The 27263-nt window shown below is 39.6% G+C and overlaps 2 protein-coding genes across 4 annotated transcripts; one reads left to right on the top strand and one right to left on the bottom strand.

The window, feature by feature from the left end:
* Positions 1-4896: 4896 nt before the first annotated feature.
* Positions 4897-15425, top strand: LOC121709483 (DET1- and DDB1-associated protein 1-like). 2 transcript variants are annotated; one of them, XM_042092920.1, is made up of 6 exons: positions 4897-5514; positions 6331-6490; positions 9705-9785; positions 13521-13572; positions 13978-14039; positions 14149-15425. In XM_042092920.1, exons 2-6 carry the CDS (start codon positions 6488-6490, stop codon positions 14251-14253), a joined length of 303 nt encoding a protein of 100 aa, XP_041948854.1. In that variant the 5' UTR covers positions 4897-5514; positions 6331-6487; the 3' UTR covers positions 14254-15425. The 2 variants fall into 2 exon arrangements, with proteins under 2 accessions (XP_041948854.1, XP_041948846.1); XM_042092912.1 differs by lacking the exon at positions 6331-6490 and having other exon boundaries at positions 4902-5514.
* A 142-nt stretch (positions 15426-15567) lies between these two features.
* ano8a (anoctamin 8a) lies at positions 15568-25271 on the bottom strand. Of its 2 annotated transcripts, XM_042092900.1 has the most exons (18): positions 24942-25271; positions 22288-22398; positions 21979-22111; positions 21725-21863; positions 21530-21626; positions 21067-21183; positions 20836-20963; positions 20574-20735; positions 20309-20461; positions 19886-20012; positions 19584-19639; positions 19405-19479; positions 18080-18754; positions 17704-17898; positions 17374-17505; positions 17076-17186; positions 16543-16717; positions 15568-16422 (listed from the first exon to the last, which is right to left on the bottom strand). In XM_042092900.1, the coding sequence occupies exons 1-18, from the start codon at positions 24958-24960 to the stop codon at positions 16094-16096; spliced, it is 2934 nt and encodes a 977-aa protein (XP_041948834.1). In that variant the 5' UTR covers positions 24961-25271; the 3' UTR covers positions 15568-16093. The 2 variants fall into 2 exon arrangements, with proteins under 2 accessions (XP_041948834.1, XP_041948826.1); XM_042092892.1 differs by having other exon boundaries at positions 15568-16717.
* Between the last annotated feature and the right edge of the window lie 1992 nt (positions 25272-27263).

Consider the following 27263-nt stretch of genomic DNA (forward strand, 5'->3'; position numbering starts at 1 on the left):
AATTCTTCTTTTTGTTTTTCATTTTGGTAACATATTTGAGTGAAATGTTATTCCTGAAATACCTGAAATTCTTTATTTTTGAGAATGTCTTCATACATTTGCTGAAAACATATAGCCTATTCCATAACTTTTATTTAGGCTACTTTCCCTACTAGGTCACAATCATAGAGGAACAAACTTCTCTATAAAACCCTTCAGCATAATTATATTATAGGAATATAACTGGATACTTCAGTGTTTGTAAGTACAATTGAAGTGGAGAGTTCTGGTTCAAATCTGGTTCTGGCGATAATAGATTTTCTATTTTGATTTATTCAAAATACCCAAATTCTGTACTTTCTGTACAAATTATTGCATATTTCATTAGATAATGATTCATTCACTAGCCTATGCATAACATTTCAGCCCATTCATCTGTAGGATATTCCTCTATAGCAATGGACATAAACCGGCTAATAAAACACAAACAGCTACCCCAATTACAATGCTATCACATATTTTCTCATTCTAGGGACACCTTGTAAAAAATCACTATGATACTTATTCCCCTTGAATGGTAGGCTACCTATTGACCAAAAATCCGCCGGCGGTATGATTACCCCCCTCCCCCACCTCCCCCCAACATTCTAAATCAATTGTATGCACCATATTGCTATAATGTTATACACCATTTGAAAGCTTTGACTCTGGGAATCCAAAAATGACAACTTTTTCATGTACAATCTGTATAGTGCTTTCAGATTAATCGTATTATGTCTCAATTAAATTTGATCCAAAATGCCCCCCTCCCCCTCCTCCGCTTTTGGTGCTACCCTGAGCTTTGGCTGCAGTGTAGCTGCAGCACAATAAGTAGATGCAACATATTGGGTACTGAAATATTCACAAGAATCCATAGAATCCATCTTCATGTTGTATTATCCAATGTTAGTTGTACAGATGTATTATCTTATACACACTCATTGAACCAACAAAGTAAATGCAAAAATAGAGACTTTTTTGTAATTATTCCATATTTTGTGTAGTCAGTCTACAATAAACATGGGTCAAAACAATCCATGAGGAATCCATCTACAGGATCAGGCGTAATTTAAAAGGAGGAAGCAAAGAGAGAAAAAAAATTAATAATAATAATCAAAACAGAAAAAAAACAAAATACAACAGAAAAAAACATATAACTAGGGCTTAGTCATTAAATCATATTCTGTAACACTGTTCAAAAGTTGTACTGCTTTCTTAGACTTCATATTTAAGGGCTTTTGTATAATAAAGGAAATCATTGTAAAAACCCACTAAAAGTGGGCTTAACCTTTGAGTATTTACATTTATGTATAAAAACATTACAGAGAATAACAATCACATTGACTAAGAGATCATCATATCATTCACAGTAAAGAGTCCATATATAATGTCCTTTAAGTCAAAGTTATCTAACATAAAGGACTGAATTATGAAGGTCAAGCCACAAGGTTTTAACATAAACACATTCGACAAACAGATGCTCAGCGGTTTCCAGCCAATTACAAAATACACAATTATCAGTTTCAATCCCAAAGCGCCTTTTGATTAATTCGTTGGAGGGGTATATTCCATTCAAAGTTTTGAAATGTAGCTCTTTGGCCTTAGGCATTATGGGATATCTCATGTATTCAGTTCGCAAAAGCTGTATACGATTCTTTGTAAATACTTTTAAAATGGAATTTCTATATGTTAATAAGGGGTAAGACAGGTTGATAAATAGGTTTCTAAGACATTTGTTGGAGAATCTAAAACTCTTAAAGGCACAACCTTCAACAAAGAGCTGTGGAAGGACAAATATTGGGATCTGAAATTATTCCTCTTATTAGGCCTAAAATAGACCTTTTTCACAGCAGCCATTTTGACATGAAAAAGTAGGACAACCTCAGGTGTTACTGATTATGTTAATGAAGTCACTGTTCAATGTGTGTATAGCACAATTACAACCTTAATTAGTGTAATTCCTAACACCTGGGTCTGCCATATTTTATGTAAAAAAATGGCTGCTGTGAAAAAGGTTCATGGAGTCAGGTGCATCAAATACAGAATGATATGTATCAATGTTGCAGGTTAACTCATACTTAAAACAAAAGCTTGGATATGTTAAAAGACATCCATTAATCAATTAAATGCAGGACTGACCAGATGCCTTTCTCTAGCCAGTCCTTGATAAACAAGGATGACGTCTTTACAGTAATGTATCTGTTGTTCCAGATAGGTGTGTTGTGAGGGGTAAATTTATGCAACCTGCTGATGGAAGAGGGATCATTTGATGGGCAGATTCTGAATACAGAAGTCACATTAATAAAAAAATCTATCTGCCATACTCTTTTATTTTACGCTACACTATGCGCACGCTACACTCCAATCCAGTAGGCTGCAGTAAGGCTTTCGTACATCTTCTCAATGACGAGCTGTACAACGTAGAAGAAGATAAATTAGAATTACACACTGCCACTTTGGTGACATTGGCCTGATACACCTATGTACATTGCAGTTAGATTTACTTGTGTGGTATAAACCAAATCTACAATAATCTGGGTTACGATGAATATAATTAAGGCCACGTTTTTTCGATTCAGTGGATTGTCCTCATGGCGGTAGGTTAATGATCAGTTTCTTATATCTTTGTGGTCTCCTGTTAGCATATAGCAAGCCTGCTAAGCAAGTTGTCAGCCGGGTAACACGAGTCCGTCTAGAAATATTTAGAAATTGAATGCAATATTGCGTTTGTCCATTTATTAAGCACGCTCATGTAAAAAAATTGGTCAGATATCATTGCCTGTGACTACTAACGTAACGCTTATTTTGTAATGTTAGTGGACTGGAGCTGATTAAAGAGTAAAAAAGTGTAAAGAGTGACAGGTCTTCATTGATAATCCGAGTGAAATAGTTTGCAGGAGCAATTCATTAATTAAATCAAAGAAACACACGCAATGAGGTGGAAAGAAAAAAACTATTTTCCAGCACTGGCATAATTTCTGTGTTGTGTCAAACAACGCTGCGATTTTGATGCGGGCTAGAAAGGGTTAATTTTTAATGGTTCTGAAACATCAAGTAGGCTAACTTTGAAACAGGCCAGGAATAATTTTAATGATTGTTTATTGTTACAGCAGAGGTCTTGGAAAATCCCCATCGGTGATTCCATCTCTGCAGCAAACTGTGTGTGGATGGGCACAGTTACATATGGGTGCAGAGAAGAGGGTATGTCGGAATGGATCACTCTTCACAAAACCTGACTATGCCGGAGTGTTCAAGCAGTCGTTTTGGCAGTATCAGCAGATCCGCACTGTGAAGAGAGGCACCGAATACCAGCCTAAGAATATCAAAAGGAAAAGGACCCATGGCTGGATCAAAAGAATCAGCACCAGAGGAGGAATTGAAGTGATTTTGCGAAGAATGCTGAAAGGACGAAAGTCTCTCTCTCACTGAGAGCCATCAGAATGGACTAACTAAAGGCAATGTTTTAAGCAGTGTGGACTAAAACATGACATTGCCCTCTGAAGGACTGAACATGTTGTCTCAAGTTTGATGTGTTTGGTTGGAAAGAGGACGCATCTACATTTTTTGTGATTTATTCATTATTGACGAATAAAGACAAACAGATCAAATTAACCAAAAAGATGTGACCTTCGTGTCAGTCAGACAGACAGAAATCTTAAACAGGAATTATTATTTTTTGGTAGTTATTATTATTATTATTATTATTATTATTATTATTATTATTATTATTAAAATGATTATATCCTATATATGGTCAACCTTAGCATTTTCTTGTATCCTCTGAACCATTATTAGGAAATCCATAGGGTCTTTACATACTGAAGAGCTAAAAGCTCCATGTAAAGAAATAGGATATCAGGATTTCACCTTCAAATGATCTCTCTACACCCTCATCATGCCTCTCTGAAATTCTGATGGACTTTTACAACATATATGCCTACATATAGTTTTTTGAGTCTAACTCAAGGAACTGATTTACCGTCAAAACCAATATCAATCACAAATCACTAACAAAAACATCACCAACAGAACAGCCTTCAATAGCATTTCACTGGACTTATCAAGCAGGCCCCTTCCTTCATAGGCGTTTCATTGAATTAGGCCACAACACCTCCACAAGGCTCAACAGTGGTGTCTGGCGTCCCAGACTCCCCCCCCTCCACACTCATGATGGGTCCTCTACCAACAAATACAGACAACGAACCAAATCAGACAACACAAAATCACCAACAAAGCAGCCTCTGTGCACAACAAATAGGCTTTACTAGCAAGTGAAAAGGTAAGTTTAATATGTTCATAAAGGAGCCACAGAGAATGGTTTCTACTAAGTATGCCTGTGCATATAATGTTAACCATATGTGCCTATGAAAACCAAAAATGTGTACTGTCGTTTATGGGCTCTGTGCACTAGCTTACTTGAAGTCGGCAAACCAGTTTCCTGTTGCTGTCAACAAGCACCTGAAGATGAGTGTGCTCACCAAAAATCCTTCCCTCTTTATTTTGTGCAGCCACTGCTCTTCAAGTGCACAGAGCCCATAAATCCTTATGGAAAATTCCTGCCTGAATGCTATACAGAAAGTGCCTCTTGATCTTCAAAGGGAACGAATATTTTACAAGAAAACTCATAATTCGAATAATAAGTACTAATATTGAAAAATAAATGGTGCAAAACTAAATTACTATAATCCACAACTCATGTAATTTAATTTGTAGGAATATAATCAAGGTAAAAATGATGTTTATTATCCCAAAATAGGTGATAAACAGGCCAAAGGTTAGGTAAAGAACACGTCATAAACTCACCACTTGAATATTTCCCTCTCCAGACAGTAGTTGTAGCTGTTTTACCTCTTTTTACTGTCTGTGGTGTTACCCTGTTCAGACAAGGGTGAACACCGCTAGCTTACTAGATGAACCAGTTGGTGCCAGACAATTGCATTAGTCTACCTGTTAGTTAGCAAAAAATACTCTTATTTTTCTGGTTGTTTCATTTTATGAAACACGTCAACATTGAGACGGCTTTTAGAACGTGGCCTTTGAGAATCTCTGATAGCGATGACTTGTGACGTTAGCTAGCGAGCTAACGTTAACCTTCTGTAGTCGAATAACCACGTTACAGTTAAGTCAGATAGCACTTCCAGCTAAGTCAGCTAGCACTACCTAGTTATTATGATAGCGACCAATACCAAAGATCGTTAAGGCTTTAACAATCTTTGCCAATACTTTGGTCGTCACTCGTCAGTACTAAGTTTTCTTAATACTAGTGGTCATTGGATCAAGCTAAGTTAGAGGTTTTCGTTTGGCATAGCTGATTGGGTTCTAAGAAATTTGTTGTATGTGGCGGTGTTATAGATAACGTCAGCTAATGTTAGCTAACGTTACAAATGCTAACTGGCTGAATTAATGTTATAGTCTGCTAGCGTTGCCTGATATAATTTTACGACAACAGCTGAAATAGCCAGCTAACATAAACAGAATCAACGAGCCATGGATAAGGTAAGTTAACCAACGCCTCAGCACAGCTTTCTTTGAACATTGGTTAAGTTCATTTTCAATTTGAGAATCACAAACTAACGTTTCACAGAGTTTCTCTAATGACAACATCACATTATGTGGTCACACAAGTTAGCTAACGTTAGCTTGCTAACGTATTACGTTAACTATTATGTTTACGTCTTAAGTAACTGGTTGGCGAGCTGGATATGCTCCGAAGCTAACATTAACTAACTGTGGAAGTTTAAGGAGGCATTGTGCGGAACAATACACATGGCAATTCGGCACTGTACGTTATTGATTTAACGCTAACCCTGGAATTAATCTCGAAATGTTTACTTGTAAATTTTAATGTCATCTAGAAGCTATCATGCAAAATGGCATGTTAGTCTCCTGACGGAAACTGCCTTGGCTAACTTAAGTCCAATTTCTGTTTTGGCATGCTACAGAAGAGTACTATTATTAGCTAGCTGACTGTTTGTTGTTGATAGGACAACGCGTAGTTACAGGGCATTTCCGAATGTACTTCTTTATCATTGGTTACAGTTTACTTCTAAGGTTATGTTATTTAAACACCACTTTGCAGTTTATCTATATTTTCCATAGTGCGTACGTGTGTCTGTAGCATGTGTGTACCCTTTTACTGTCTTTGGTGTGCACCTGTGTGGCTTAATTATATGTATGAGAGTGTCTGCCTATACACATTTCTGTGCAGTAAGTCAAGTCTGCAGCAACAAAGTAGCTTATATTTGGGCGACTCACACATTTGTCTATCCGTATTGCACAAGGTCATTACATTTATATTTATCCACTTTGCAGACTGTTCTATCTGAAGCGCCTCACAAAATGAGGAACAACATGTAAGCTACATTGCAAAGGTGACTTTAGGTAACAATAAATAGTACCAGAGTATAAGAGTGGCGAAGTATAAGTACTAGTCAACGTGAAGGTAGAAGGATGGAAGAAAAGGAAATGCATGGTAAGTGCATGTTAGTTAGGTGTGTTGGGTTTTTAGATGTGTTCGGAGAGGAGGTACTCTCTGAAGAGTTGGGTCTTCAAGAGTTGCTGGCCCCTGCTCTGGTTGTTCATCCCACCAATTGTATGATGAGAATTGTCTGGATTGCCTCGTGTGTAGAGGCGGTGGTGCTTGATGGTGTTCCTTGGAGGAACGAAACGGTCGAAGGGTAACACGCCTTTATGACCGCGTTTAGGTAAGTGGGAGGAGACCCAGCAATCACTTTGTATGCAAGCATCAGTGACGAATTTGATGCAGGCTGTTAAGAGAAGCCAGTGGAGCTCAAGGAACAGCATGAAAACGTGTCTTTTTGGTTGATTGAAAACCAGATGCACCACTGTGTTCTGGACCATCTGTAATGGCCATCTGTTCACCGCACAAGACAAAAGACTTGGAGGAGAATGTTACAGTAACCCAGACAAGAGATAATCATGGTCTGTACCAAGAGCTTGGTGGCTTCTTGGGTGAGGTATGGTCTGATTTTTCTTTTATATTGAATAATACAAAGTGGCATGATGGGGCGACATGTAGAGGTGACATGGTCAGAAACAAGTCTCAGGTCATCAGCCATAACACCCAAGTTTCTTGCAACTTTCGTAGAAGCAAGAGCTAAGGAGTCCATTTTGATACTGATGTGGCGTTGGCCTATAGGCTAGTTTGTTTGGCTGGGAAGACCAGCATTTGTGTATATATTCTTGGGCTCATAAATAGACCCAAGGTCTTGAACCCGGGTCTCCGGGGCACTAACCCTGTAGCTTGACCGCAACGCCAAAGAGCCAGGCCCGTTGGTATGGTAGTCAGGACGCACACACACACACACACACACACACACACGCATGCACTCAGGTAGACTATTGAGAGAACCTAAAAGTCTCAAATAGCAATTCACAAAGGAACACATGGGCCCCCAGCCTGAATGGCCCTTACTAGCAGTCATATAGGTTTTGTCAAACAATGTTGCATCACTACCACATTCTTTAGATGTATGCCAAATTTGCACACACAAATACGCACGCACACACACACACACAGTCAATCTCTCTCTCACACACACATTTACACATGCATGTTTACAGACACACTCAACCGGTTTACAAGCAAAAACACATGCACACACAGGCACAATAGTTTACACTGGTCTACACACACACAGATTGTAAAAATCTAGTCGTATAGCACATCTCTCTAAGACTATTGAAAGGCTGTTTAAAAAAACGAAAAAGAATTTCTCTTGAGGAATGACCTCTTTGACCCTAATCGACCTGGTTTTTAAGGTGCATTTGACACAGTCTACCACCCCATCCTGCTATCCATGCTGTCAAACATGGCCATCACGGGCAAAGCACCCCCTGGTTTAAATCGTACCTCACTGGGCGATCGTTCAAAGCGACATGGATAGGACAAACGTCCGCATCTCAATGCCTCGCCACAGGGGTGCCCCAAAGTTTGGTGCTGGAGCCCCTTCTCTTTGCCATGTACACCACCTCGCTGGGCTCGATCCGCTCAAATGGCCTCTCATATCACTGCTACGTACACAATACCTTCTATCTATCTCTCACAGTCTCAACACACATCTTGTATGTACATTTGTACATCTCTGATTTACACATGGATAAGGAACATCACCTCCAATTAAACTTTTCTAAGACCAAACTGCTGGTCTTCCCAGCCAAACAAACTAGCCTATAGGCCAACGCCACATCAGTATCAAAATGGACTCCTTAGCTCTTGCTTCTACGAAGGTTGCAAGAAACTTGGGTGTTATGGCTGATGACCTGAGACTTGTTTCTGACCATGTCACCTCTACATGTCGCCCCATCATGCCACTTTGTATTATTCAATATAAAGAAAAATCAGACCATACCTAACCCAAGAAGCCACCAAGCTCTTGGTACAGACCATGATTATCTCTTGTCTGGGTTACTGTAACATTCTTCTCCAAGTCTTTTGTCTTGTGCGGTGAACAGATGGTCCAGAACGCAGTGGTGCATCTGGTTTTCAATCAACCAAAAAGACACGTTTTCCTGCTGTTCCTTAAGCTCCACTGGCTTCTCTTAGCAGCCTGCATCAAATTCGTCACTAAAGCTTGCATACAAAGTGATTGCTGGGTCTCCTCCCACTTACCTAAACGCGGTCATAAAGGCGTGTTACCCTTCGACCGTTTCGTTCCTCCAAGGAACACCATCAAGCACCACCGCCTCTACACACGAGGCAATCCAGACTATGTATAGTCCATGTGCCAAATATATTTAGTTTTCTGTCGTAGCAGAGTAATTAAAGCAGAAAATCTATAAGGAGGTAAAATCAGAGAATTTTTCCTTGACACAAGAAAAAGTGACACAAACCAATTAACGATTACCACAATAGTGGGTGATAAATGTAAGTCGACAACTAATCCATTAATCGATTAATTGTTGGAGCTCCAGTTCTGTATTCCAAGCCAATGATGGGCTATGTTGCAGGAAAGTTGGAACCCAAGGCCATTATTTGTAACAGTGACTATAAATGGTGCACACTTAATTTACTAGCACAAGTGTATAGTCGATATATAAAAAGAAGCGCATTAAAAAATTACATTTTGGGTGAACATTTGTGTGGTTCTGGTTTAGTCTTTTGGATGGTGGAATGGTTTGATATTTATTATCGTAAACATGCTAATTACCAACCATTTCGTTTGAAAATTCTTAACGATATTTTTTAATACTTCAGAATAACATTTGCTAAATGAACCTTACATTTTCAGTAGCCATAGGTGTGTAGATTTGAACAAAATCTAGTTTGGTTCTTACCGGGGCTTTTACTGCCTGAAATATCCGATTTTGTGTACCACGCTCGGAGTTTAGTGCTGGGCTGGTGGGTGCATATTCCCAACCTTCTCAGGGAACATCAATGGTTAGCCCGAGAATTCTCGTCGGTGCTCCACGGAGCTCCTTACAAGACTGTTTACAGCTCTTCGAGTCACGGTAAAATGTAATTTTTGGTACATAGCTAATTTACATACACTTATGGTGTGGGTGCTTGCGTTTCTTTAGGAATCCGCCGTCACATGTGTGACACATACACGTAAGAGGTTGGACATACGTGACAGTTGGTAATATGTGACGTTCCGATAAATGGTTTTATATTAAATGGCAATTACCTTATGTTTAATGTGTAATTGTGTGTTTTTTGCTTTCAGGCGGATTTTTTAAAAGGACTGCCCGTGTACAATAAAAGCAACTTCAGCAAGTTTCATTCAGATTCAGTGTGCAAAACGTCGGTAAGTATTTGAGGTGCACAATCATTTAGTTTTTTCATGAGATTGTTTAGAGAAGTTCTAATTGACTAGCATGGAGTTGAAGTAAAAAAAAGGCCTGTCTGGTAAAAGGAAGCTGTGATTTTGATTTAATTCATGAAGTAAAATTATTTGGTGATTTAGACTAGTGATACTTATCTGGGCCTGTACACAAAGCATCTTAAGGGTAAAAATAGGTACTAACTTGCCAATTTAAGAGAAACTCCTAAAAATGAGATGCATGTCAGTCCTAACTTTGGGACTTTTTGTACTGAGAGTAATTGGCATTAAAAGTAACACATAAGTTTAGGAGAAGTGTGTGCAGATCTGTCCTTATGATCAGCTTTTTCCTGTCCAGTAGTGATGGTGTGACATGTGACATGCACTCTTTATGCATTCAACCAGAAACTTTCTAATGAGGAGACACAGCACTCAAAGAATCTCCCATAGAAATGTATGGGGTTAGTTCGTAACGCAAACATGGCAGTCGTCTACACATATTCCGCCCTTTCTGCCGCCCAAAGTTGACATGTGAATACATCATGCCAATCATGTGATCTCGCAGCTGGAGCGAAGTCGGTGTGTCGTGATTTGTGAAGCATTGCGCACGCACAGTTGTATCCGAAATAGATGTCCAATAAGTGCCCAAAAAGCGTTGCAATATGGCCGCCGAGTGGAGGGACTTGCCTAAAAGGACTTTGAATCAACATCCAATGCCTCAGACCATTTTAATAAAATAAATAAATAAATAACCCTAACAATGTTGGATTTATACCGGAGTTTACATTTGTAGATGTGACAAAATACCTCATTGACAAATTATGAGCATTTTAATGTCTGGCAAGCAACAGAAACGGTTCAGATATGAACAAAGTTAATCAAGATTGCAAAACACAACACCAGTTTACATAGCCCAGTAAATAGAAGCAGGGATATAAACAACCAAGAACAACCAAGGCTGGTGAAAAAGCAATATTTTTCTGTTATGTCCTGTAAAGGATCTGATTTTAGCTAGGATGCAATTCATGAAAATTGGGCACTTCTGGATAAGTTTTTGATTTTTGGCAGGGTGTTAGGTATAGGCCTAAGGTTTTCAAAAATCCATGTATACAAGTTGGGGCGGCCCCCCTAGTGGCAGTTATCCATAAAATCCAAAATGGCCCCCGCCGAAAAGAGAAAAGGTTATATCTCAGCTTCCTTTAGTCTTAAATTGTTGTATAATGTATTTTCTCTACTTTGTTTGATACAAGGAATCCAATTTTGATATTTTCTTATTTTAAGTCCATTTCCATGTAGTATTATAGTCATATTTAGCTCATAAACTGTCAATATCTCTGAAAAAGTCACATTGAAATACTCAGGTCCCTAGACCCATATTTTTACCTCCAAGGTATGCTTTTCTTTGTTGATTGGACAGGTCACTATCACTATAGTGTCAAAAATCACATGTTGTGACCAAAAGGACCATTGTTGAGGCCTTAAATAAACACAACTTCAGAACTATGCCACAGTGAAAAGTTAAATTAGGCTTTTCACCATGTTAAGTAAGGGATAATGGACGACACGGTGGTCTGTTCACAGAACCTAATGCACGGTCAAGGTTGTAAAACGGCCCCGACACGAAGCGGAGGGCCATTTAAACCTCGTAAGTGCATTAACTTCTGTGAACAGACCACCGTGGAGTCCATTATCCCGCTTATTCCACTGTTGCCACTTGCGTTGTGCTAATTTCCCGTTACAATTTAAACGTTTTAATCGCTAAACTGTCTTGTTTGTAGAACTACTTTCTTCCGACACATATCAACTAATTTCTCAACTTGCAGGACAAACTGCCGTTACTAGTTCTAAATGGATGGTTGCTACGGCCAAAGGCCAGTCGTTAGTTCTCTCTCCCGTTGTCAAGCGGGCGTATCCCAAGATTCTGATGAACTTTAGCTTTGAAACATCGCTATTTTACTTAGCCTGCTGTCATCCATCTAGCTAAAAGCCACCTCCGTCATATGCTACAATGTTGCCATGTTCTGAACGTCTGCATTTTACAGCTTGGATCCAACGTGACAGTTCATTTAAACTTCACAACGAGTTCGGCGAATTAATATACAAGTGTGATACGGCCAAAAAAATGGATCTTCTTCATAGGTGTGCAAATAACATACGGTTAATGGTCGTTCTAAATTTTGTAGGACAATGGGAAATTCAACCAAGCAGTGGAATAAGAATTAATATTATATTTTAGTCAAATAACACAAAAAAACAATTCCTACTTCATGTATTATTCAAAGATTTTTGGTTTCACTCTTCATCATTACAGCCTCCCTCACACTTGCACAATGTGGTACAGTCAGTGTCCAGCTCAGTGGCACTTACAGTTGCCCATACAGGCAACCACACAGCTACAGTTGAGGAGGAGTGAGCATCCCTTGCTGGCATCTTCCAGATCTGTCCAATATGGCACCCAGACTTTGGTTCTGTCATTCCATTCCCAACCCCACTCACTGGGGTCTGGAACCTGAGTAATATTTCAATGTGACTTTTTCAGAGATATTGACAGTCTATGAGCTAAATATGACTATGATACTAGATTTAAATGGACTTAAACTAAGAAGAACATATCAAAATTGGATTCCTTGTATCAAACAAAGTAGAGAAAATACATTATACAACAATTTAAGACTAAAGGAAGCTGAGATATAACCCTTTCTCTTTTCACCGGGGGCCAGTTGGCCACCCCAACTTGTATCCATGGATTTTTGAAAACCTTAGGCCTATACCTAACACCCTGCCAAAAATCAAAAACTTATCCAGAAGTGCCCAATCTTCATGATTTTTCACATATTCCTTCCCAGCTATATTGCCTTTTTGCATTCATGTTATAATATACTGCCCTCTTATGGCCATAGTGGATTATTGTCTCATGAAGCAAAGATGATAATCCAATGCTCAAAGGTCCTGCTCTCCCCTCTGCTTGAGAAGCCCCGGCAGTTCCGTTGACAAAAGCTTGGGTTTGCTAAGCAGAGTGAGGGCTTGCCTCGCACATTTGGTCTTTTCAAACAGAAATCATATGCGGGAGAGAGTGGGTAAGTGAGAACAGGTTATGAGATGCATGGAGATGCATTCAAATGCCAGATGTGAACTGATGTATTGATCGGATCACAAGACATGTTAGTGCTGATTGTGAACAGCTTTCAAGACCAACTCCCAAACAGGAAACAGGGATTTCTGTCAATCCACATGACAAGTTAATGAAAAGATATCATCTCTGGTAGTAGTTTGTAAGGGATGTAATACATCACCAGCCAACCAAGTAAAACTACCCCCTCAGTGCTGAAATTAAAATTGTCCCTACCTCCTCCTGTCTACACAAACATATCTTCATACACATGTATCTTAGAAAATATATTATAATCTGCTGGCATATTTCATTCTGTCTTAATCACCATGGTCCTTGCAGGCAAGCTTGTGCATGAGACTTGAAATCAGCTGTGATAACAAAGTCTTTCTCTTAGCTTAGGAGTTTTCTTTCGAAATGTGTCTCAGAATCTTTTGTGAGTTGGATTTAGGGGGGGGGGGGAATAGTGAAACTTTTAGTGTGACTTACAAATAGGCTACGCAGAGTGGAACCAAATTGAATTTGTGAGTTCCATGCTGTGGTTTGTGGTGGCCTATTTTTCTAATGCGTTTGATATGTCTGTTTTATCCTCCTCACCTTTCACATTCCAGAACAGGAGACCCTCAGTCTACCTCCCAACACGCGAGTTTCCCTCAGAACAGAGTGAGTGGCATACGAGTGAACAGGCATTTTGCATGAGATGATCAAGTCTTGGGGCATGTCTGTCAAGTCATAGGAAATGAATGTAGATAAAAAGTTTCATACAAGTTTAACACTGTCAGTTGTAAATGCTTCTCATTTAGGAAATGTCAATCAGATTCTGCTGATGATGTGTAGTAAGGTCTTCTAATGGCTAATTTACCTTTAATGTCTAGCCTACATGATAGTAATGATAGGTCAAGCTTTTAGGAAATGATTAGATTAGTAAGATTCAGCCAGCAATGGCTTCTGTCCTTGCCAGTCACTTTTTAAATCCTAGCTTTGTTAGTAAGAAACAATCAACTATGACCAATCAATTTCATTAGCCCTGATTTATTGAACATTTGGTTATGCTTTTGTGTTTGACAGTCATTGTTACTGAGAAAACAAACATTCTATTGCGATACCTTCACCAACAGTGGGACAAGAAAGTAAGTCAACATTTTGGCAATGTGTGGATCGCTTGAATAAAATCCTCCCCTTACCTCCCTTAAACTATGACTAACAATATGTGTATTTCACTCCTGTGATTTTCTACAGAATGCAGCTAAAAAACGGGAACAGGAGCAAGCCGAAGGGGAGAGCCCTGCTCCTCCAAGGAAAATCGCTCGGACTGGCAGCCGGGAGATGAATGAGGACTCCTAAACTTTTTCCTGCTCACCATGTGATCAGCTACAACCTGCTGGACATGTGGCTGTTCAAGGATTAACAAGCACACAGGCCAAGACAGCAGATACAGACAATTGATAAAGTACCGCTTGCTTTATCTGAGATTGTGAAGTTGGTTTATTTTTGGAGATTTCATTGTGTTTCCTTTTCTTTAAGTGCAAACCCATTACAGCTGTTTATTCTCAGTTGTCTTGCAATGGCTGAGTTTTCTTGCGTAGTGGCAAGATCTGTTGACAAGCTTTGTCTTCAGCCCTTCATTGGCTGACGACACTTGCTTGGCACACTGTAATATTTTTGTCTTGATCTCATCGATTCAGTAATTTATTGAAGTCTTGAATAAAGTACTATTCTATCAAGTACACACATGTGGATTTAAAATACTGAAAACAGTGTTGCTTGAGTTTACATATCAAGTGTTATGGTCTTGTCAGCTTCAGCTCTTGGGTTTTGTTCGAGGCAGATATTACTCTGACATATTCAACTCTGATGTTATTTAATGCTATATTCTCTCTCATAGCATGTTTTGATCATTGAGGGATGTGCACACACACAATACATGATGATGAGCCTTAATTAAATAATTTGAGTAGTCTGTATAAATAGTATTGAATGGTAAATTTGTACAGAATTTAAATGTTATATGGGAGAGTAGATCTGAAAAAAAAAAAAAAAAAACCTTTGTGTCTCTGTGTGTACATCTGTGGTGAAGATCCTACGAAGCGCAAATCCAATGGAGGTTTGCGGACACTCCACTTTTTGTCTATTTGTTATAGACCTTAAAAGTTTCAGTAGCATGCAAAACCAGAGTGCCACTGCCAAGACTGCTAACAATAGTCATGTCCACTCTGTGTCTACCTGTCCAAATTGTTTAAACGAACATGCATCATGTTTGCCAGGCCTTTGGTGAAGATGGTCAAGCTTCTAAACCCACTTAATTTCCTTTGTCCTATGTACATTGACATTGTAACAATGTGTTGACATTATTGGATTTTAGGCATATCACAATGTATGTGTAGGCTGCATTTATCTAACATTCATAAATCACTGATTATTCTGGTCGGCCACAACAAGATCAGGCATTTGTAAAGGATTTTATCCGGCTATACTTATGAGTTGGAATTTTTAAATAAACATGCTTTATTTTGTCATCTTTTCTATGCTCTTTTTCAATTTTGTCCAATATCAGCTCTTCCATTGTGTGTGAACTCTGACCACAATCATGTGCTCAGACATTTTCATTTGAAGCATCTAAAATAATGTTGCATTTCTATCTCAACATGGATTGAACAGGGTTCATTTATCTATCAGTCGTCTTGTTTTTACTGCTAATCATAGCATTCAATTTATCAATATTTCACAACCACAACAAAAAAAAACTTTATTGTGTCCTGACCATGGGGTAGTCATAATAAATAATAAAATCAGGACAGTTTGTATTTTTTTTATTTATTTTGGTCATTGTAAAAAGAAAGTATATTGGAAAAAATATCAGTGAAAAATAGAATGTCTTTAAACTATATTTTTCAAATAAAATGTACAGTATAGAGATTTCATGGAATATATTCAATAATTGGCACAAAAAACTTCACATAAAGAAGTGAAATTCAAAATGTCTTGGTGATAAACACTGAAACTGCAATGTTCTGTGCATATTTTAACAGTTTTGTGCCATGCAATTAGACATACATTTATAGATTTACATTTAATTCATCATGCCTTGTTTAAGCAAGCTAACATTCTAATGTACCAGTTGGCACGTCTGTGCTGCCGCTGTGTGCATATTGCTGCTAAACATACATAGCTATATGAGGACTTGTCACAGTTTTTTAAAAGGACTTGCATCTGAATCTGTGGACTCTTCACCATCGTCCTCCTGGGAGGTCAGCTGCTCTGGTGTTGTGTTCTGGTGGTGTGATTGTTGTCCACTGGTGGTCTTAGTGCTGTCCGCTGCTTTAGAATGCTGATCTGTCCCGTCCGACTTGGTAAAATGGAAAAGTTTCCCCGGGTTAAAGGACTTGCTGGGAGACTGTGATTTTTCCTGATTTGAAGACGCAGCTGCAGAGATGGCTGCTGCTGGGTCTTTCTTCATCTCAGGGGATTTGAGGAATTTGAAGTTGAGGAACCCTGGAAGTTTGGGTTCGCCACCTGTGGGAGAAGAGAGGGTTGTGAACTTCCCCTGCAAGGGAATCATCTGCTTCAGCTTCAGCACATTATTACTGGTCAACAGTGAACTGGGTCTCTTAGGTTTGTCCCCTCCAGGCTTTCCTACTACCAGCCCTCTGTCATGCTGGGCCTCTTCGCCTACGGGGGATTCTGGGGTCTCAGCCCTTTCTTGGTCCCATTCCTGCCGGGCTTGTTGCTCAGCCAATCTCAGCTCCTCTTCCTCTCTCTTCTTCCTCAGCTGAAGCTGGTACTGCTGCTGAGCCTGTCGCTCATGTCGCTGAAAGGGACCAACACAAACATAAACAGCTGCATAAAGAGTACTAAAAAGCTATTACAAAGAGCCCCTTTACCTGACAGTAAAGCCAGCATGCAACGTGAAATATCTCATTTTGTCTGAGAATAATTTAGAATGGTAATCAGCTTTCATAAAGATCACTGGCATTAATTTAACACTTTTATACATCTCATCATTTTTATTTATGTTAGAATAGGTTTGATTTACTGCTGCTTTCTTTCCACAGATGATTATGTATTGTGCTGTCTCTAAGGTTTTTCATCCAAGTTAACAAAAGTCTAACATTTTGTGGTCCTAGCATTTTTGTGGTTCAGTTATGTGAATCTTATTATTAATGCACCTTCAAAGCCTCCCGGCGCTTGTATTCGAGTTTGGCCATCTCATCTGCAACCCAGCCAGGAATATCCGGTATGGCCATATGGATGACATACTTAAGAAGAATGGCAAAGTGCTGCAAAAAATGGAATCCTCTGAGATTATATATATATATATATATATATATATATATATATATATATATACACAGACACGCAATATGATCTGACAATCAATATATCAATGTCAAAGAGTAAATACTAAATTTAACATACAAATCATCTTCGTGCTTTCTGTAAAGTTGTTTAAATGTCGGTCTTTACCTCCAGAATTACGATGGAGACGATGGTCATTTCAGGGCTCAGCCAAGGGAATAGCCTCTGGATCTGACCACACTGGCCAATCAGGTAGCAGTTCACTATAATGGCAATTAGACCCATTGCCTCCATGGCTGTCTGCTCAGAAAGAGACACAAACAAGGAATACGAACAAGGAATTCCTCCTGTCAGAGACAATATATCATTCCAGTGTTTTTTTTCAAATGTATGTGTACTTATCACATTAGTACACGTGTTGGTGAAATACTGAACAATTGTAAGCACCAGGTATATCGCCGTTATATCACACGGGCATATTAGTGCAGAGCTTCTAACCTGCCATTGTCCAATATTTTCCACTCTCTGGCTGTATGGCCTCTGCAGACCCGTGCACAGTTTCAGAGCATCACTACGGATCTCAATGATGTTGTTGATGAGAGCACACATGGCTGCCAAGGGAAATGCCGAGGAAAAGAGGACAACATATCCAAACTGGATGAACATCTCCTGGTAATCTTGAAGGGTGCCCTGCTACATAAAGCACAGCAACTCACAGAAGTCACAACAGGTCACATATCTCCATTTCAAACATCTATCAGCTGGTAGAGCTATTAGGCTTCCTTATTTTTAAGAAAAAAAGCACATTTTTTCTAGTGTTGTTTTTAAATGTGCTCTATACATAAACTGACCTAACTATTCATTATAAACATACCTCATATGTCAGCATGCAGCTCTCAATCTCAGGCTGGGTCAGAGTGGGAGATTCTTTTTCATCTGGTGGTTCCATCCAGGATGCTTTCTTGCTTTCTGTTTCTGACTCGGCAGTTGCTTTTGGTCTTGGGGGGAGAGAGACGTTGGTTTTTGACCCAGATGACAACGGCAGAGGGTGAACATTACCAGGGGGATCCTTGCTGGCCTCCCCAGAGTCCGTGTCAGAATCATTGTCAGAGATCTCAAAAACGGTGGCACAGTCAGCTCCTTCCTCAACCAGAGTGGGACTGTCATCGTCTAGGAGGCTGCGTCCAGTCTTCGTGCCAGACACACTGCCTTTGTATTTCACCTTCTCGGTGAAGCTGACTTTCCTCTGTTTGAGGGTGTTCTCTTCGTCTCCTTCTTCAGCCTGAGTGTTTCTGTATCCAGCCAGTAGACATTTCCTTCCCTTCTTCTCAGGCTTCCCAGAGGCCTCGGACTTCTCCTTTTTGTCCAGAGCTTCGCTAGTCATCCATGCCTTGCCTAAAGCTACATATTTGTAAATAGAGGTCTGCAAGACCTCCCACACAGTCCTTAAGGTGAATTCACGCAATTTTTGGTGTTCATACAGATAGGGTTGTAGCACCTCCTTAATGTTTTGCAGGAACTGACGGATAATTAAGAGGGTGGCCAACATCTGCATAAAAGAATGAGTTAAAAAAAATATATACTTTTTTTTTTTTAAAAGCATCCATTTGGAAATTCTATTTTGTACACACATAACTTTACATATCCTGTACTGTACTATATCTTACAACAATGTAATTCCTAGCAGGGACGCTGGAAGTCATTTAGAGTTGGGGGTGCTGAGAGATCTACTGTATGTCCAGTGACATCATATTAATTGCAGCAGAACAGCACAAATACATACTTAGCCCACACCAGGCATGTAACCAAGAGTTGAAAACATTCGAGACTTAGGCTAAAAGTTAGAGGGGGTCCAGGGGTGTCGCCCATGGGAAATGTATTAAATATTGTTAAGTAAATGCACAATTTCTGCACACCTTCAGTCATGCATGCATAGTCCGTCATTTGTCTCCTGAACATTCCTCACCCATTATCCAGACATGCATGAAAACATTTAACTCACAAGGGGAATTGATATAGCCATAGGTTACCCACAAACTAGGGGAAAACACTTTGCTATGTTTTTATAAACAGAAATTACATTTTGTGTGGACATCATAGGCTACTGTTAAAAAAACCTGAGATAGGCTACCTAACCGGATTTTCAGCTTAGCGCATTAGCTAGTTAGCTACTTTGTTTTTATTATCTAATTGTCTTACCTCCTTCAGTCGTTCCATATCTTTGAGGTAGAACCCAATGTAGAACAGGCTGAGGTATGAGTTTATGAACTGAAACTAAAGAGAAACAATAAGTTGAGACAGCTATATAAAAATGATAAGAAACATTATAAGGAATTAGATTAAAATATATACAGAAGTGTTATATCGACTTAACTTACAAAGACCAATTTGATAATGAGATTGTTGTCATAGGCACTCTGCAGTTTGTAATTTTCTGGCAGGAAACAAGAAAACGTTAATGATTTTTTTTACTGTTTCATAAGACCCATTTCTTGTCTATGCATAGTCTATGCATGGTCATTAATAAAATCAATTTAAGAGTACAGTAGGTTAATATCCCCTCCTTCCGAGTTGTGTGGCGTGAGGTTGTGTGGGATCCGTCAATTGTGTGTCTCATGTTCAATGCGTAGGACTTGAGAGCCCTGCATTATAAGTCATTTTTTAATGGTTGTCATCTTACCCATGTCATTGAGCCAAAGGGCTATCTTCTTGTACACCTCATCACACGTGGATACTGTTACAGCAAGAATGACTTTAGGAAGAAATCTAGTGAGGCTGGGAAGCTCTTTCATTTCCATCACAAGCTCCTGGAAATACAGACGCTTAGAGGAGTAAAATATTTACCATGGCTTAACCATGCCTTTGCCCATGTCATGCTAGCAGCCAACTTTGGGGTCAACCAAAACAGTACCAAACATTCTGTCTACATTAGACCAAACGGAATTCAAATTATTACAAGCACTGAACGCACTGAAATTAGACACGTCCAAACAGAAGAGCAAAGATATCTCATTATATTCCTCTTTGCTGTGTGCATCCATCAACATAATGATTCAGTCTTGTCTGGAGCTCCAGAGCAGCGGAGTCTGTCTGCTCCTCTTACCTGAAGCTCGAGGCAGATGAACATGGCCAAGAACACAAAGCACAGACAGAGGAGACACACAGGGAGGCTGACCAGCCACCTGAACACGTTTCTCTTCCAGGGAGGGTAGTAAAGCTCCTCACAGCCCGTCACAGGGCTGTTGCGCTTCACACCCTGTTGGGAGGAAACAGTACTTAATGGTCTAAAATTGAGCTTTTCAAATAAGTGGGTAAAAAAAGATCAGCAAGGTCATGTATGGCAACTGGATGGGTGTGGCTGGTCTTACTCGGAACTGTGGTCGGGGCTCCTCGATCGACTCTGCCGGCGTGTCAAGAGTTCCCCACTTAAACGCCAGCTCTGCCTCTCTTCTTTTCCACCGTTCCAGGAAGAGTGTGGCCCATATGACATTGAAGAGGGCAAAGACAACACAGCAGATGTCTTGGCTTTTCTGAGTACAGGAAGTTGTGTGTGCACATGTCATCAGTAGGGTACAAATTTACATGGAAAGAACAATACTTAAAACGTCGACCTAAGTGTGCATGCCTCACCTGATCTGTTTCCGAGAGCATCCACAGCAGTAGGCCAATGACCGCAGGATAGAGCATGGAGTTGGTGTAGAAACCCAACCACGCAAAGTACATGGCAATCTTAACCCCAAAATAACCACAGATATCATCTGGATATGGAAGGAAAGTGTGCCAAATTATAATGACACATGAAGAGGGAATGCATTCATCAGCTGATGACAGAGATGAGCAGGAACAGGAACTGGTACTCACCAAGGGGTTGTCTCTCACAGACAGCCTGAACCCAGGAGGTAATAAGCTGGCTAAGAATCCGCTGATCATGAAGAGGAAACATCTGGAGGATTACACCCCTTGTTTTCAGCTCTGGTACTGAAACAAGTAAAACACGATACTTTGATACCAGATTTGTTTATTCTGGACATTGCAGGATATTCCTTTAAAATATAATAATGAAATCTTAGTATGCTGCTATGTAATATATGATGCTAAATATTATAGACCCTTTCAAGAGAGTTCCATTATCAGCATCATAGTTGCCCCCATAAGACTTCCTTTTTAACATTCCATATGTTATCTTAATGCAGAGGAAGTAGATTGGGAACCAAATAGAACGTTCAAGCATTGTTTTTGTTTTTATTGTTGAAAGGGTCTATACAGGATTGCATATTAACAAGAAATATGTTTAATATGAGAACTGTGTCCACATGTTACATACTAATTGGCTGGCCCTCCAGGAAGTGAATGCTGTGAAGGACATCCCCTTGTCTGGCACGGAGGTTGTCCAGCCAATATTTAATGATAGTCTGGCGTTCCTGACAAAATATCCCACACAAATATTGTAAACAGACATTATACCTCACATGAGGATGAGTCACATAATCTACAGCATAATTTAGTCAAATAAACTCACCTGTGATGTGAAGAAACATAGCTCACTCTCTATGTGTTCATATATAGTGTCTTCCTCACATGAAAATCGGCGTATTCCACCTCCATATTCAGACTTGACCTGCTTGTACATTCCTATTTGCTCTGCACCTCTTAACAAGCTGTAAGAAATCATTAATAACAAGCACACATTTAAATTCAACTTGTAGGGATAATCTAAGTTAGGAACTATCTTTAGCATAATATTTTACAAAATAATAGTTTACTGCAACTTACTTCTCAAAAGTGGTGGTGATGAAGAAAGCAAACCCCCGGATGTGTTTATGGTATCTTATGTGTACGATAATTTGTGGAATGCCCAGTCTGATTTGGTTGAGAAGCCATAACAAAGTATGGTCATCTATGTTGTCTATATATAAAAAGCAAAACACTGTAGTTATATTTGACTGACACATCTGTAGAATATGTAGAGTATACCGGTATATACAAATACATAATTTTGCATTCGGTAATGGATCATTCCGATAATTTTATTTGCTATTAGAGGCATGTCTTAATATTTATGTCTTGACTTATTTACAGCACCTGGGAAGGTCATGACAATGTCACAGTCTTCGGTGGGCACAGGCTTCAGTCTGGATTTGTGGTACATGATGTACTGCCTGGCCTGGGAGAGGCGCCTTCCAAACCACTTATCTTGAGCAGATAGCCAGAGGAGAGAGATACGTGTCAATGGAGAGAAACGCTAAACTAGATTCATTATATCTACATGATATAAGGCGTAGGCTTTAGACAAGTGGGACTTATATCTTACAATTAAACACATCTCAATTAAGTTGCTACAATGTGACTTTATCTGTGAAGGCCATGTGGCATAGTCTGAAAAGTTTCATGACACTACCCATTTCTTAATTTAATCTTCTTTTATACTGATTAAGAGTTAATAATGCATTAGATTATCTAGATTCAATCTCACACATGAAATATTACAATGGAAACCCCAGGAAGGAAACTGTGGGCTTTTGTCCTACAATCACTAGTGAAACGTTTGCATATAGGACAACCACAGGAAACCATTTGAACTGTTCATCTAATTAGGTCAACATCAAATGAAATGATATCAAGGAAGCAGGCAAAACTAAAAATGATAATGAAGCATTCAGAAGAAAAAAATTAGATGATAGATGATAGATGTCATAGTGACACTCAATGAGTAAAATTCAGAACATGATACCACATAACTTTACAAAACAAATGTTCATTAAATCATGGGTGTAATGTAAATGTAAGGAATGTGATGCTACCATTGGTTGCCGTTAGAATTAGTTATGTCCCTTAGAATTGGTTTAGTGAACCCTCACCCCGCTTCACAAGTAATCCCTCTGACATTTCATGTGTTGTCGAAATGCTTCTCCTGATTTTCCAGGATTTGATCTATTGTATCGCATGACTGCACAGGCTGGTCAAAGAGAATCCACATCCAGCTCAGAAGCTCTGGTTGCCTTTTTTTTTGGAACTTGATTACACGCCCTGTTTTAAAATCCAATCAATTCCTCATACATGGCATGTAAGGCATGCTAATGGCCCGTCTGTTTGTTGGATAGCTACATCAGTTAGATTAACTAACACTGAGTTGTGTTTTTGTACAAATCTTGTTTTAATTGTTTGTCTCGTGCTTATATCATGGTCAAATGGTTTCAATTGCAAAACACAGACAGTTTTCTACAACTCTGCATATCACATGGACTTTGTGAGAATTATAATTGAAAGTATAGTGAGATTAAAGTCTGTAAGTGCTTCTGAGTTGCCTTTTGAGTTGCCTGTGATAAGTATGGGTCAGCAACGGATTATGTTAAGTTGTTTTCACTCAGTTTACACAATGAAGTTCAGTTACATTGCACATTGCATTAGTGTGAATTACTTCAGTCAACATTGCAAAAATATCAACAGGTTATGGACGTGAAGTGGGGATTTGTGTTTGCCTTGCTGATCTGATATTTGTACTTTTTAATGTGAAAGTGCTGCTTACTATATGCAATGTGCATCTTTGACATTTGCAGATAGCCAAAAGTGCTTTGTTTTTGCCACGTATCGCAAAACTGCCTACAGTGAGAAATGTGGTTTATGGGTACTACCTACCAAGCAGTTTTTGAAAAGCAGCATAAGATATTTTTTGTAAATGTACAAACAATTGTATCGCTTTCATTTGTTTTAGATGACTGTAATGTCATGTCACATTTTATGATCCACTGAATGACCATTTCATCACACAGAACTGATTACCTGTCTGTCAACCATAATGGCTATTACAACATGTATTATTATTACACATTTTGACTCAGTTGTTTATGGGCAACTGAAACTAGGCCTGAATGCAGAGTTACTCTCATCTCATCTCATCTCATCATCTGGGATCAGAAAGTTGTTCAGCACAAGACTTATGAAAGATAAAGCATCTGATATGGATATTCAAATCTAGGTCAGAGACATATGTTATGATGGATTTCCTTTCAGCTTCAACTACACTCCAAGCACTAAATCAGGCTTAATCTCTTAAAATTATAGCATTATACACAATACTGTCTGCTCTTAAATGTTTAAGACCTGCAGACTACTAGGCAGTTTCTGTGAGGTATGCATCTCTCAGCAGGATATATGTTGCCATATGTTGCCATATATCCTGCTGTGAGGTGCATACAAATAAAGTAAAAGATGGGCTACAGACAACTTAAAAACAATTGTGGAAATAATGCAACACATGTTCTGTCCTATCGAAACGTAACCCCATTGAATTTATGGTAGGCTATAACCCCAGCAAACGACTCCAACAGTAACATAATTTAGGCTTTTGAGACAAGGTTTCTCAATTAATTATCCAAAACAGGCTACAACGTCTAGTTATTACAACGTTTGTATTTCTGAAGGACACGGGCTAGCTTATTGTGAGCACGACTCGATTATTGCTTGATTATGCGTTTCAGGTTAGCCTACTTAACGTCTTTGAAAATGGCAACACTTAAGTACATTTCAACGCTATATGAAGAATATCCTCCCTCTCTTGGCAGACAGACGAGGTTCATGCCAGCTACAGTTTACAGGGTGATCTAGCCTAGTGTTATGAGGGACGTAATAAACAAGTTGGTTAGTTCCCGCTTGGGACTTAAACTAGTGAATCACCTGACATAATGTAAGAAATAGGTAGAAATTAATCAAGCACAGGTGCCAACATAAATACTCACTCAGGACCTCCGAAGACATTTCCGGCGATTTGCATCACTTATTCAACGGGCTGCAATATTGTAGCCTAACCAGCATTCTCCATTGTGGGCTGCAGTGATGCTCTCTGTTTAACAACATACGAACCCAGGACGTTTGAACTGTCACGACATGATCCGCGATGGCAATACATTGTGCCACATCCCTTTTCTGCATGTAGCACTGTGTCCTTCTTAAATGAATGTCATTCAACGACTGTGTGATCTCATAATTTAGAAAACCGTAGGGTCATTCAGTTCCAGCAGCTTAATACGCACATGAATGGTTATTCTCAGTCCACACATCTGAAATACGATGCAGCCTCGCAATGCTGCGGGGGGGGCAAAACAAACCTAATCCAATCTTAGATTTTAAAAAAAAAAGGAAAAAAAAAGATCAAATTATGGCACTAATTTCTGATTAGGCTTGAATTCATTATAAAATTGAGACACTCTGTGTCCCCTCAACACACCCTGCATATGGCATATAAACTGTGTCCTTTGACTGTCAATGATGTGCAGTTTGAGTGCCAATGATGCTTCAGTTTTCAGTTTTATTCTCGAATAGCAAAGTCATCTCAGTTACCATTGCTATCAAGGGGCTCCCCAGCATAGACATAATCTCTATTATGTCTATGCTCCCCACTGCTTGCAGTATGGTTACGTCATTGAGATCCTTCTGACTTAGACAGGCTGATTGGATGCTCTTAAACTGAAATGGGGGGGTCAAATCGATGAGTGTCATGTTTCTGACAACTTCAGCAAATTATAGCTAAGTTTTTGAAAATATTACTAGCCTATTTAAAAACGTGGTCGTGCAACATTTGCATGTTTGCTCTGCTTTCTTCTAATGTTGCCCTTTTGGGATGTCATGGTCAGTGTAGGCCTAACTCCACTACTTTTATGAGCATATATCTTTTTTAAATCAAGTAGACTAATGCAATTACAATCACTGAAATTTAAATATGTTCATCCACAGATCAGAGCCCATCTACGGAGAGCCTGGCCACTCCGTATTAAGTCCCATTGTACCGAATGTTGGTTGCAGTTCCACCAGAGTTCCACTAGGGGCGATCGCCATGAGTGCAGAATGAATGGGAGTCAATGGAGCTAGACGGCTAAATTTGTCTCTTTCACCTGATTGTCGTTGACAAATCTCAGATTTGATTGTAGTTTGTATAACTTCAACATGGGTTATAGGTAAAAAGTTGAATGAACGAGTACTTATGTCCTTTTGATTTCTTACAGGTTGGGTCGTTGTTGCCCATAATACGCTAGCATTGTGCTAATGAATACAAGGGATACAAGGATACAAGGGATACAAGGAAGTTTATTGTCACATGCATATAGTTACTGGAAGTAAGAAATGCAGTGAAATTATGTCTGGTGTCAGCCTATTTGTGCATTAATGGGGGGGGTAAAAAGTGCAGTAGAAGAGGGGTTTAGTAGATTAAGTGGCAAGGGCTGCATAAAAAAGGTGGGGGAGGATTGGAATTGGGTGGGGGGCACCAACAAGGAGCACCCAAGAGCAACAGGGGTAAGGAAAAACTCCCTTACCAAGGAAGAAACCTTGGGCAGATCCACGGCTCAAGGGGCTAACCCAACTGCCAGGGGTCTTGGTGTGTGTGTTGGGGGGATGACAGGGGAGATGGGATAGTGTGCTGTGTATGTGGGGAGAGGGCAGTGTGCAATATGTGTGTTGGGGAAGCTTCCTCATGAGACAATGTGCTGTGTATTGGGGGGGGGCGGAGCAGAGTACGGTATGTATGATGTATGTGAGTGATGACAGTGAAGATGTGTGTGTGGGCGGGAGGGGAGTGGAGCAGTGACTGTGTGTGTGTGTGTGTAGTGTGTAGGTGGGGGCAGTGTGCTGTAAGTATGTAGAGGATGTGTGTTGGAGAAGATCCTGAAGACAATGTGCTGTGTATGTAGGGGGGGGGGGGGCAGTGTGCAGCAAGTATGTAGAGGAGGCTTACTGTAGCAAGCAGTGTGCTGTATGTATGTGAAGTGATGACAGTGATGATGTAAGTGTGTGTGTTGGGGATGGGGGTGGGGTGGGGGGTAGGGGGGGGGGCAGAAGGCTAGGCAATCAAGGACATGGGTAGATGGAGGAGAAATCAAAAATAATAAATAAAAAGTTCTATGGAGATGTGCAAAAGTTGGAGAAAGTCAGATGTGTGTGTGTGTGTGTGTGTGTGTGTGTTTTGACGTGTGATGAAATAAGAAAATAAATAAAAGGTCTGTAGCATAGGGAGAGGGATGTAAAAGCGCTAAAAGTCTTGTAGGTGTGTGTGTGTGTGTGGGGGG

Source organism: Alosa sapidissima, chromosome 1, assembly GCF_018492685.1.
Source record: "Alosa sapidissima isolate fAloSap1 chromosome 1, fAloSap1.pri, whole genome shotgun sequence".
Classification (NCBI taxonomy): Eukaryota; Metazoa; Chordata; class Actinopteri; order Clupeiformes; family Clupeidae; genus Alosa; species Alosa sapidissima.

What these genes read in the sequence shown, in the direction of transcription:
- LOC121709483 (XM_042092912.1), top strand. An exon ending in ATTCAGTGTGCAAAACGTCG is followed by an intron (nt 9,786 to 13,520) that starts GTAAGTATTTGA and finishes TTCACATTCCAG; the next exon opens with AACAGGAGACCCTCAGTCTA. An exon ending in CGAGTTTCCCTCAGAACAGA is followed by an intron (nt 13,573 to 13,977) that starts GTGAGTGGCATA and finishes TGTGTTTGACAG; the next exon opens with TCATTGTTACTGAGAAAACA.
- ano8a (XM_042092892.1), bottom strand. An exon ending in CCTTTGGCTCAATGACATGG is followed by an intron (nt 19,640 to 19,885) that starts GTAAGATGACAA and finishes GTTTCCTGCCAG; the next exon opens with AAAATTACAAACTGCAGAGT. An exon ending in AGCGCCGGGAGGCTTTGAAG is followed by an intron (nt 16,718 to 17,075) that starts GTGCATTAATAA and finishes GGTCCCTTTCAG; the next exon opens with CGACATGAGCGACAGGCTCA.